At 45.7% G+C, this 13,194-nt stretch overlaps 1 protein-coding gene across 1 annotated transcript in view; it reads right to left on the bottom strand.

Moving 5' to 3' along the window:
- The window catches only part of LOC138666803 (steroidogenic acute regulatory protein, mitochondrial-like), a 38,547-nt gene extending 25,623 nt beyond the window's left edge, over nt 1-12,924 (bottom strand). The window contains exons 1-2 of the mRNA XM_069754977.1: nt 12,861-12,924; nt 7,599-7,718 (exon numbers count right to left, since the gene is read on the bottom strand). Of these exons, the coding sequence (XP_069611078.1) occupies nt 7,599-7,718; nt 12,861-12,924 (184 nt within the window). The remainder of the gene's footprint in view (nt 1-7,598; nt 7,719-12,860) is intronic.
- Between the last annotated feature and the right edge of the window lie 270 nt (nt 12,925-13,194).

Below are 13,194 nucleotides of genomic sequence, written 5' to 3' on the forward strand. Positions count from 1 at the left end.
AGCCAATGTCACCTTAGCACTGCAGCCAATGTCACCTGAGCAGTGCAGCCAATGTCACCTGAGCACTGCAGCCAATGTCACCTGAGCAGTGCAGCCAATGTCACCTGAGCAGTGCAGCCAATGTCACCTGAGCACTGCAGCCAATGTCACCTAAACACTGCAGCCAATGTCACCTGAGCAGTGCAGCCAATGTCACCTGAACACTGCAGCCAATGTCACCTGAGCACTGCAGCCAATGTCACCTGAGCAGTGCAGCCAATGTCACCCCAGTACTGCAGTCAATGTCACCTGAGCAGTGTAGCCAATGTCACCTAAACACTGCAGCAAATGTCACCTGAGCACTGCAGCCAAAGTCACCTGAGCACAGCAACCAATGTCACCTGAGCACAGCAGCCAATGTCACCTGAGCAGTGCAGCCAATGTCACCTGAACACTGCAGCCAATGTCACCTGAGCACTGCAGCCAATGTCACCTGAGCAGTGCAGCCAATGTCACCCCAGTACTGCAGTCAATGTCACCTGAGTAGTGCAGCCAATATCACCCGGGCACTGCAGCCAATATCACCCAAGCACTGCAGCCAATGTCACCCGAGTACTGCAGCCAATGTCACCTGAGCACAGCAACCAATGTCACCTGAGCACAGCAGCCAATGTCACCTGAGTACTGTAGCCAATGTCACCTGAGCACTGCAGCCAATGTCACCTGAGCACTGCAGCCAATGTCACCTGAGCACTGCAGCCAATGTCACCTGAGCACTGTAGCCAATGTCACCTGAGCACTGCAGCCAATGTCTCCTGAGCACTGCAGCCAATGTCACCTGAGCACTGCAGCCAATGTCACCTGAGCACTGCAGCCAATGTCACCTGAGTACTGCAGCCAATGTCACCTGAGCACTGCAGCCAATGTCACCTGAGGACTGCAGCCAATGTCACCTGAGCACTGCAGCCAATGTCACCTGAGCACTGCAGCCAATGTCACCTGAACACTGCAGCCAATGTCACCTGAACACTGCAGCCAATGTCACCTGAGCACTGCAGCCAATGTCACCTGAGCACTGCAGCCAATGTCACCTGAGCACTGCAGCCAATGTCACCTGAACACTGCAGCCAATGTCACCTGAGCACTGCAGCCAATGTCACCTGAGCACTGCAGCCAATGTCACCTGATCACTGCAGCCAATGTCACCTGAGCACTGCAGCCAATGTCACCTGAGCACTGCAGCCAATGTCACCTGAGCACTGCAGCCAATGTCACCTGAGCACTGCAGCCAATGTCACCTGAGCAGTGCAGACAATGTCACCTCTGAGTACTGCAGCCAATGGCACCTGAGCACTGCAGCCAATGTCACCTGAGTACTGCAGCCAATGTTACCTGAACACTGCAGCCAATGTCACCTGAGCACTGCAGCCAATGTCACCTGAGCACTGCAGCCAATGTCACCTGAGCACTGCAGCCAATGTCACCTGAGCAGTGCAGCCAATGTCACCCCAGTACTGCAGTCAATGTCACCTGAGCAGTGCAGCCAATATCACCTGAGCACTGCAGCCAATGTCACCTGAGCACTGCAGCCAATGTCACCTGAGCAGTGCAGCCAATGTCACCTGAGCACTGCAGCCAATGTCACCTGAGCACTGCAGCCAATGTCACCTGAGCAGTGCAGCTAATGTCACCTGAGCACTGCAGCCAATATCACCTAAACACTGCAGCCAATGTCACCTGAGCAGTGCAGCCAATGTCACCTGAGTACTGCAGCCAATGTCACCTGAACACTGCAGCCAATGTCACCTGAGCACTGCAGCCAATGTCACCTGAGCAGTGCAGCCAATGTCACCCCAGTACTGCAGTCAATGTCACCTGAGCAGTGCAGCCAATGTCACCTGAGCACTGCAGCCAATGTCACCTTAGCACTGCAGCCAATGTCACCTGAGCAGTGCAGCCAATGTCACCTGAGCACTGCAGCCAATGTCACCTGAGCAGTGCAGCCAATGTCACCTGAGCAGTGCAGCCAATGTCACCTGAGCACTGCAGCCAATGTCACCTAAACACTGCAGCCAATGTCACCTGAGCAGTGCAGCCAATGTCACCTGAACACTGCAGCCAATGTCACCTGAGCACTGCAGCCAATGTCACCTGAGCAGTGCAGCCAATGTCACCCCAGTACTGCAGTCAATGTCACCTGAGCAGTGTAGCCAATGTCACCTAAACACTGCAGCAAATGTCACCTGAGCACTGCAGCCAAAGTCACCTGAGCACAGCAACCAATGTCACCTGAGCACAGCAGCCAATGTCACCTGAGCAGTGCAGCCAATGTCACCTGAGCACTGCAGCCAATGTCACCTGAGCAGTGCAGCCAATGTCACCCCAGTACTGCAGTCAATGTCACCTGAGCAGTGTAGCCAATGTCACCTAAACACTGCAGCAAATGTCACCTGAGCACTGCAGCCAAAGTCACCTGAGCACAGCAACCAATGTCACCTGAGCACAGCAGCCAATGTCACCTGAGCAGTGCAGCCAATGTCACCTGAACACTGCAGCCAATGTCACCTGAGCACTGCAGCCAATGTCACCTGAGCAGTGCAGCCAATGTCACCCCAGTACTGCAGTCAATGTCACCTGAGTAGTGCAGCCAATATCACCCGGGCACTGCAGCCAATATCACCCAAGCACTGCAGCCAATGTCACCCGAGTACTGCAGCCAATGTCACCTGAGCACAGCAACCAATGTCACCTTAGCACAGCAGCCAATGTCACCTGAGTACTGTAGCCAATGTCACCTGAGCACTGCAGCCAATGTCACCTGAGCACTGCAGCCAATGTCACCTGAGCACTGCAGCCAATGTCACCTGAGCACTGTAGCCAATGTCACCTGAGCACTGCAGCCAATGTCTCCTGAGCACTGCAGCCAATGTCACCTGAGCACTGCAGCCAATGTCACCTGAGCACTGCAGCCAATGTCACCTGAGTACTGCAGCCAATGTCACCTGAGCACTGCAGCCAATGTCACCTGAGGACTGCAGCCAATGTCACCTGAGCACTGCAGCCAATGTCACCTGAGCACTGCAGCCAATGTCACCTGAACACTGCAGCCAATGTCACCTGAACACTGCAGCCAATGTCACCTGAGCACTGCAGCCAATGTCACCTGAGCACTGCAGCCAATGTCACCTGAGCACTGCAGCCAATGTCACCTGAACACTGCAGCCAATGTCACCTGAGCACTGCAGCCAATGTCACCTGAGCACTGCAGCCAATGTCACCTGATCACTGCAGCCAATGTCACCTGAGCACTGCAGCCAATGTCACCTGAGCACTGCAGCCAATGTCACCTGAGCACTGCAGCCAATGTCACCTGAGCACTGCAGCCAATGTCACCTGAGCAGTGCAGACAATGTCACCTCTGAGTACTGCAGCCAATGGCACCTGAGCACTGCAGCCAATGTCACCTGAGTACTGCAGCCAATGTTACCTGAACACTGCAGCCAATGTCACCTGAGCACTGCAGCCAATGTCACCTGAGCACTGCAGCCAATGTCACCTGAGCACTGCAGCCAATGTCACCTGAGCAGTGCAGCCAATGTCACCCCAGTACTGCAGTCAATGTCACCTGAGCAGTGCAGCCAATATCACCTGAGCACTGCAGCCAATGTCACCTGAGCACTGCAGCCAATGTCACCTGAGCAGTGCAGCCAATGTCACCTGAGCACTGCAGCCAATGTCACCTGAGCACTGCAGCCAATGTCACCTGAGCAGTGCAGCCAATGTCACCTGAGCACTGCAGCCAATATCACCTAAACACTGCAGCCAATGTCACCTGAGCAGTGCAGCCAATGTCACCCCAGTACTGCAGTCAATGTCACCTGAACACTGCAGCCAATGTCACCTGAGCACTGCAGCCAATGTCACCTGAGCAGTGCAGCCAATGTCACCCCAGTACTGCAGTCAATGTCACCTGAGCAGTGCAGCCAATGTCACCTGAGCACTGCAGCCAATGTCACCTTAGCACTGCAGCCAATGTCACCTGAGCAGTGCAGCCAATGTCACCTGAGCACTGCAGCCAATGTCACCTGAGCAGTGCAGCCAATGTCACCTGAGCAGTGCAGCCAATGTCACCTGAGCACTGCAGCCAATGTCACCTAAACACTGCAGCCAATGTCACCTGAGCAGTGCAGCCAATGTCACCTGAACACTGCAGCCAATGTCACCTGAGCACTGCAGCCAATGTCACCTGAGCAGTGCAGCCAATGTCACCCCAGTACTGCAGTCAATGTCACCTGAGCAGTGTAGCCAATGTCACCTAAACACTGCAGCAAATGTCACCTGAGCACTGCAGCCAAAGTCACCTGAGCACAGCAACCAATGTCACCTGAGCACAGCAGCCAATGTCACCTGAGCAGTGCAGCCAATGTCACCTGAACACTGCAGCCAATGTCACCTGAGCACTGCAGCCAATGTCACCTGAGCAGTGCAGCCAATGTCACCCCAGTACTGCAGTCAATGTCACCTGAGTAGTGCAGCCAATATCACCCGGGCACTGCAGCCAATATCACCCGAGCACTGCAGCCAATGTCACCCGAGTACTGCAGCCAATGTCACCTGAGCACAGCAACCAATGTCACCTGAGCACAGCAGCCAATGTCACCTGAGTACTGTAGCCAATGTCACCTGAGCACTGCAGCCAATGTCACCTGAGCACTGCAGCCAATGTCACCTGAGCACTGCAGCCAATGTCACCTGAGCACTGTAGCCAATGTCACCTGAGCACTGCAGCCAATGTCTCCTGAGCACTGCAGCCAATGTCACCTGAGCACTGCAGCCAATGTCACCTGAGCACTGCAGCCAATGTCACCTGAGTACTGCAGCCAATGTCACCTGAGCACTGCAGCCAATGTCACCTGAGGACTGCAGCCAATGTCACCTGAGCACTGCAGCCAATGTCACCTGAGCACTGCAGCCAATGTCACCTGAACACTGCAGCCAATGTCACCTGAACACTGCAGCCAATGTCACCTGAGCACTGCAGCCAATGTCACCTGAGCACTGCAGCCAATGTCACCTGAGCACTGCAGCCAATGTCACCTGAGTACCTCAGCCAATGTCACCTGAACACTGCAGCCAATGTCACCTGAGTACTGCAGCCAATGTCACCTGAGCACTGCAGCCAATGTCACCTGAGGACTGCAGCCAATGTCACCTGAGCACTGCAGCCAATGTCACCTGAGCACTGCAGCCAATGTCACCTGAGCACTGCAGCCAATGTCACCTGAACACTGCAGCCAATGTCACCTGAGCACTGCAGCCAATGTCACCTGAGCACTGCAGCCAATGTCACCTGATCACTGCAGCCAATGTCACCTGAGCACTGCAGCCAATGTCACCTGAGCACTGCAGCCAATGTCACCTGAGCACTGCAGCCAATGTCACCTGAGCACTGCAGCCAATGTCACCTGAGCACTGCAGCCAATGTCACCTGAGCACTGCAGCCAATGTAACCTGAGCACTGCAGCCAATGTCACCTGAACACTGCAGCCAATGTCACCTGAGCACTGCAGCCAATGTCACCTGAGGACTGCAGCCAATGTCACCTGAACACTGCAGCCAATGTCACCTGAGTACTGCAGCCAATGTCACCTGAGCACTGCAGCCAATGTCACCTGAGGACTGCAGCCAATGTCACCTGAGCACTGCAGCCAATGTCACCTGAGCACTGCAGCCAATGTCACCTGAGCACTGCAGCCAATGTCACCTGAACACTGCAGCCAATGTCACCTGAACACTGCAGCCAATGTCACCTGAGCACTGCAGCCAATGTCACCTGAGCACTGCAGCCAATGTCACCTGAGCACTGCAGCCAATGTCACCTGAGTACCTCAGCCAATGTCACCTGAACACTGCAGCCAATGTCACCTGAGTACTGCAGCCAATGTCACCTGAGCACTGCAGCCAATGTCACCTGAGCACTGCAGCCAATGTCACCTGAGCACTGCAGCCAATGTCACCTGAGGACTGCAGCCAATGTCACCTGATCACTGCAGCCAATGTCACCTGAGCACTGCAGCCAATGTCACCTCAGCACTGCAGCCAATGTCACCTGAGCACTGCAGCCAATGTCACCTGATCACTGCAGCCAATGTCACCTGAGCACTGCAGCCAATGTCACCTGAGCACTGCAGCCAATGTCACCTGAGCACTGCAGCCAATGTCATCTGAGCACTGCAGCCAATGTCACCTGAGCACTGCAGCCAATGTCACCTGATCACTGCAGCCAATGTCACCTGAGCACTGCAGCCAATGTCACCTGAGCACTGCAGCCAATGTCACCTGAGCACTGCAGCCAATGTCACCTGAGCACTGCAGCCAATGTCACCTAAGCACTGCAGCCAATGTCACCTGAACACTGCAGCCAATGTCACCTGAGCACTGCAGCCAATGTCACCTGAGGACTGCAGCCAATGTCACCTGATCACTGCAGCCAATGTCACCTGAGCACTGCAGCCAATGTCACCTGAGCACTGCAGCCAATGTCACCTTAGCACTGCAGCCAATGTCATCTGAGCACTGCAGCCAATGTCACCTGAGCACTGCAGCCAATGTCACCTGATCACTGCAGCCAATGTCACCTGAGCACTGCAGCCAATGTCACCTGAGCACTGCAGCCAATGTCACCTGAGCACTGCAGCCAATGTCACCTGAGCACAGCAGCCAATGTCACACGAGCTCTGGAAGATCTGGTGCTGACATTGATGGTGAGAGGAGCGCATCTGTTTTTATTTTACGCTTTTACATTTAAGAAGGGGTCATCTGCATTGTGAACAACACCTTTAAAGGCAGTTATGACTACTAATTTGATGCAACTACATCTACAAAAGTTCCATTATAAAGACGACTTTTCTGCTGACAATTTACCCTTGGAATAAGTACATTCTGTTTGAGGTAGACTTGTTGCAAATGTTTCTGGGAATTTCTAATTCATCTGTAGAAATTCTTACACATGTTCAAAAAATATTTTTCAATTGCAGAAATGACTGCAAGAAAACTGCCCCATGTGAACAAATCCTCCAAAAATGAAAATATTATCTATAGTAAAACCAAGCAATGTGAATTACTGGAGCACACACCGGCAATTCCGTTGCCCTCATTTATGCCTCAGTATTTGATTAGCAGTTTTTATGCTTTTTCAAAGCCAAAATAAGGAATGGATTGGAGATAAAGTCTAAATGGTTCCACTACATTTAATCATTGTTTGATACACTCCTCATGGGTTTGCTTTAAAAAAAAAAAAAAGATAAAAAATATTAATCACATACTGAGTGTGTGTATATGACCCACTCAATTCATTCACTATGGGATTGCCTGGAATGGACAACTCAAACACATACTACCTACCTCGGGTACTCCTATATACTGTGGATCAAGTGGTGGTTGCACATGCACAATGTCACCACATTCACATAGGGGACAAAGGGACCCCAAATTTTGTGTTTGGTAGTCTTGTGATTGGTGGTCCCAGAGGACTGAACCTACTGATTATACATTTATCACCTATCAAAGGATGGAAAGCCCCTTTAAATATTTCATTATTCAGTCATGGATTAGCTTACCTAGTTTTGTGCATAACATTTTCTGCAGAGATACTGGTATATGTGGGAAACCTCTTGGGGTCTTCAAAATAAATTTTGACATTTCTCTTCCAAAAGCACCAACAGCTGGCCGTTGTAAGCCTAGAAGCACACAAGATATTGTAGGTCAGCATTATTAATGATCTTTCATACTGCTGTAATTGCATAGGGGCAAAAAAAAAATGGTCAAAGTGACAATTTTCCTAAAATAACCTTAACGTACTGACTTATTAAAGTAAACGTACAGCCTACTTTTAAGAACTAAGGCGACGTTGTGACATTCTAGGTCATTACGCAATCTGTATAGAGAAATAATGATCTCCAGATGGTATAGCCTTCAGGATTATCGTACAGCCATGTCAGCTGAAGAGAAAACATTCAAATCTCTATCCATGGTGCTGACAAAAGTCATGGCTCTAAGTATGGTCGGTGTCTTTCACTGTCACCTTTATAATGATGTGTATGCGTGCATGCAACCTGGAGAGGGAAGATATGCAAAGTATCATCCAAAATGTCCCAAGGTAATGAGACAGAAGGAGAACATGCTCTACGCTGTCGATCTAACAATCTAAGACACGCTACAGACTATTTTGTGAGATTTTATTATTTGAAAAAGCTGCAAGAAGATATTTGACATAATATAAGGCATTGCAAGCTGAGAGCATATGGACAGTATATAGATAAAGTCTTAATTCAAGGATGGTCACCCATTTAGGATATCTTGAGACAAGAGACCAGGTAAGGAAGGCTACACACATCAAAGGTACGGTGGCATGAAATTTCTGCAACAAATCTGTCGCATGTGAGTACACCTGATGCCTGATGCAGTGGCATGTAAAAGTTTAGGCTCACCTGGTTGAAGATGAAATTATCTCTAAAAGGGCTAAAGTTAAAGATGGCACATTTCCTTTATATTGATGGCAAAAAAAAAAATCTATTTTTATATTTTACATTTTTAAATTTACAAAACGGAAAATGGGCCGATGCAAAAAGTTTGGCACCCTGCATGGTTAGTAGATAACCAGGGGTGCCCAAACTTTTACATACCACTGTATCAGGCACCAGGTATACTCACAGATGCGTCAGGTTTGTTGCACAAATTTCTGCAACTGAAAATCTGTTCATACACGCAAATGAGTTTATTGTACAAGACAGTCATCTAATATTAACAATTCTCTTAGAATAATGGGGTTGTCTGGTCTCAGAAGAAAAGTCTGCTGTCATTGTGTGCGACTGCAGCATCATGACAGCGTGCGATGCTCAAAAGGAGGGGAAGGAAGCAATACATTGATGCACACACCTGTATAAAATAAGAAATATTTTATTGAAAACCCCCCCAAAAAATCAATCCACAACACTGACATTCCAGCATAAATATGCATTTAAAAAATATACACAAAGATAAATAAAACCCATACCCTGATATGGGTGATAATATATTGAAGAGCAAAGCCCCAAGTGTATGAGAAATGTGGAAAATATTAAGCAAGGTGAAAATATATGCTCATATTCAAGCACAAACATTAAAAATACTACTTTATCATTTATGACCTATCCATTGTCCACTGCTTTATCATTAATGACCTATCCATTGTCCCCTACTTTATCAATAATGACCTATCCATTGTCCACTACTTTAGCATTAATGATGACCTATCCTTTGTCCACTACTTTATCAGTAATGACCTCTCCGTTGTCCATCACTTTATCATTTATGACCTATCCATTGTCCACTACTTCATCACTAATGACCTATCCATTGTCCACTGCTTTATCATTAATGACCTATCCATTGTCCACTACTTTATCACTAATGACCTATCCATTGTCCACTACTTTATCATTTATGACCTATCCATTGTCCACTACTTTATCATTAATGACCTATCCTTTGTCCACTACTTTATCATTAATGACCTACCGTATCCATTGTCCGATACTTTATCAATAATGACCTATCCATTGTCCACTACTTTATAAATAATGACCTATCCGTTGTCCAACGCTTTATCATTTATGACCTATCCATTGTCCACTACTTTATCAATAATGACCTATCCATTGTCCACTGCTTTATCATTAATGACCTATCCTTTGTCGACTACTTTATCATTAATGACATATCCTTTGTCCACTACTTTATCAGTAATGACCTCTCCGTTATCCATCACTTTATCATTTATGACCTATCCATTGTCCACTACTTCATCACTAATGACCTATCCATTGTCCACTATTTTATCATTTATGACCTATCCATTGTCCACTGCTTTATCATTAATGACCTATCCTTTGTCCACTACTTTATCATTAATGACGTATCTATTGTCCCCTACTTTATCAATAATGACCTATCCATTGTCCATCGCTTTATCATTTATGACCTATCCATTGTCCACTACTTCATCACTAATGACCTATCCATTGTCCATCACTTTATCATTAATGACCTATCCATTGTCCACTATTTTATCATTTATGACCTATCCATTGTCCACTGCTTTATCATTAATGACCTATCCTTTGTCCACTACTTTATCATTAATGACCTATCCTTTGTCCACTACTTTATCAGTAATGACCTATCCATTGTCCACTACTTTATCAATAATGACCTATCCATTGTCCACTATTTTATCATTTATGACCTATCCATTGTCCACTATTTTATCATTGATAAAGTAGTGGACAATATCCGGATAGGTCATCAATGTTAAAATATCCTATCCGGATATTGTCCACTACTATATCAATAATGAACTATCCGCTGTCCACTACTTTATCATTAATGACCTATCCTTTGTCCACTACTTTATCATTAATGACCTATATGTTGTCCATCACTTTACCATTGATTACCTATGCTAAAGGATAGGTCATCAATGATAAAGTACCGGACAACGTCTTTAAGCTAAGACTTGCTGCTTCAGGTCTCATGTGTGAATCTCCAATGCCCATGTCTAATAGTACAATTTACCTTGTCATTTATGGCAGACAATCTAAGCTCAGTGCAATATTTGTTCAATGCTCTGAAAAACTAACTAACTTTTTTTTGTTGGATAGGGCAGCAAAGGTCAGATTCTTATGTAAATGAGACTAATGGGACTTTGCATACCTCTGTACCATTACTAATGTTGTGGTATAAGGAAATGTGGTGGTATTTCCTGTATTCTAGGCAGTGCAGTGGCTCGTGAGTTGAGGCCAATTAGTGCACTTGCAAATCAGAATATCCTTTTAGTTTAGAGAACTCAGTCTTAGGGCTCATTCACATGACCGTACTTTTGGTCTGAGTGCTATCCAGAAAAAAAAAAAGGACAGCGCTGAGACCAAAGTAACTAAATGGAGCAGGTCAGATGAGTGATATTTTTCACTGACTGAATCTGCGTGTACAAATATTTGCAGCGTGCACTAGTTTCTTCTGCTAATCAGATGGGACTTGCCCATTCGATTATGTGGGTGCGTAAAAATCCTGGATGTCATACTTTTAGCATCTGACTTTAGCATCTACTATTATTCCTTTACAGGACCATTTGCAGTACAGTTTCCTATGTTACAGGATTGCAATGTATCCAAAAAGAAAGGGATGCTGCACTGTGGCTTCGTATGGCATCTGATTTTTTTGGCGCGCCCATAGACTTAAACAGGCGACTCATCTGATTTACAGAAGAAATTCGTGCACGCTGTGAGTTTTCTTCACTTGCAGATTCGGTAACTGAAAAAAAAAGTTTGTCTGCACTGCCCCATTGAGTAACATTGGACCGAGTGTGGTTCATATTTTTTTACAGACAGCACTCGGAGCGAAAATACAGGGATTCAACACTTATACTTCAGATGATTTTAGCTCTGCTATTTTGTGGAATAATACGAGCAGATATCAACCACAGTTCTGGACATAATTGGTGTATTTTGTACTAGATTTCAATGAAAATGAGATAAAACAACCTCTACTAGTAATAACAAATAAAAACATTTCTGGAATTAAAGAAAAAAAAAACCACAAACTTGAAAGTCACCAATGTAACCGGGAACAACTTGATCATGTTCATGGTTCCATAAATAACGACTATAAGATAACAGTGCAGTGTCCTTTACCTAGATGCAAAATAATCGGCCGACTCATCATTGCTGTTTCTCCACGTTAGAGAAATTTTCTCCATTTTTAGTGGGTTTTGTATTTGTGCCTTAGTCTCTATACATTTTCCATATTTTTTTTAAGTTTCCTTTCTTTATTAAGTCTTTTATCTTTCCCCAACTGCTTTGCTTATCCAGATATAATAGACGGATTCATGAAATGAAAGTTTTCACTTTTGTGCAGTTTTGCAGCTTTTTAACAGGATGTATGACTTTTGGTTCTAAAAAGTTGCCACAAAGAAAATTTTTTAATTTTGTACCAAATTCATCAAATACATATGCCATTTTGAAAAATTTGGTGCAAATAAAAAAATGTCATTGAATGCCAAAGGAGAAAAAAAATAAAAGTTATTTAAACAAATCACAAGTGACGGATTGTGCCCAATATGTTTATTATAATGTGTACCTAGACAAACATTTTACTTAAAGCAGAAAACTGCATACATAGAAGTTTCAGGCTAATGTTGCTCATGTGCTACTTTAATAGCCACCATGTAGTCCATTCAGAAGAACTATAAAATACTAATAAATACGTGCAGAACAATATATAAAAATATCGATGCTAAATCAGTCATAGTGTAAGTAGTCATAGTCCTGTGAGTGTGTTGTAATTTAAATCATATAGATCCACAGTAAAAACGTGATGCTGATTTTTATATAGAGCTGTGACATCAGTTATTTGCCTTTTCTATGCGAGTAATAGCTCTTTAGCTGGAATCACATCATTAAATCCTTATACTTTTTTTTTATGAATGCAATATGCATCTACGAGTTGAAAAAAAAAAACGAAATAACTAACCGGTGCACCAAAATAAACTATAATAACGAGGTAACTGAATATCGGGGATGCATTTACTGGACATTAAAGGGAGGTTACAATAATTGCTTAAAGATTATAATGCTAACTAATCTAAAAGACAAGTAACCTTCTTAAGAAGTCAACAATCTGTGATATCTTACTCCTCGCCGTAAGGGAAAAGGTACTTTTAGTAACTGAAGTGTAATAAGTAGACCTTGACGTTAAAATGCATTATTGAGCCAATGGGCGACATCAAAAAGCGTGATAAAATATTGCATGAAATATGATGACGTTGTAGAAGCGGTATACTGTACCGGTGAGTTTCCGGAGATGTTGGTGGGAAATTCCACAGCACAGTTTGAGAGTTGCAGGAAGCATGGTGTGATGTAGCCTGGAGAGGCTGTACTTACTTCAGTGTCCTATCTTTATAGATATCCTGAAGGACAGCATCGGATGATAGGCAGCAAGTTTCTAGATAGAAAAGGCAAATGGATGGAGTCCAAGGACAGAGAAAGCCCGAAGGGAGGGGAAAGGCAGAAGGAGGAAAAAGGAATCAGTCACAAGTTCACAGAGCAAATATCTTTCATCTTTACCATACACATCTGCATATGAAGTGTTATCTGTCTAGAGATTTGCACGAGCTTCCTC

This window comes from Ranitomeya imitator, chromosome 2, assembly GCF_032444005.1.
Source record: "Ranitomeya imitator isolate aRanImi1 chromosome 2, aRanImi1.pri, whole genome shotgun sequence".
NCBI lineage: Eukaryota > Metazoa > Chordata > Amphibia > Anura > Dendrobatidae > Ranitomeya > Ranitomeya imitator.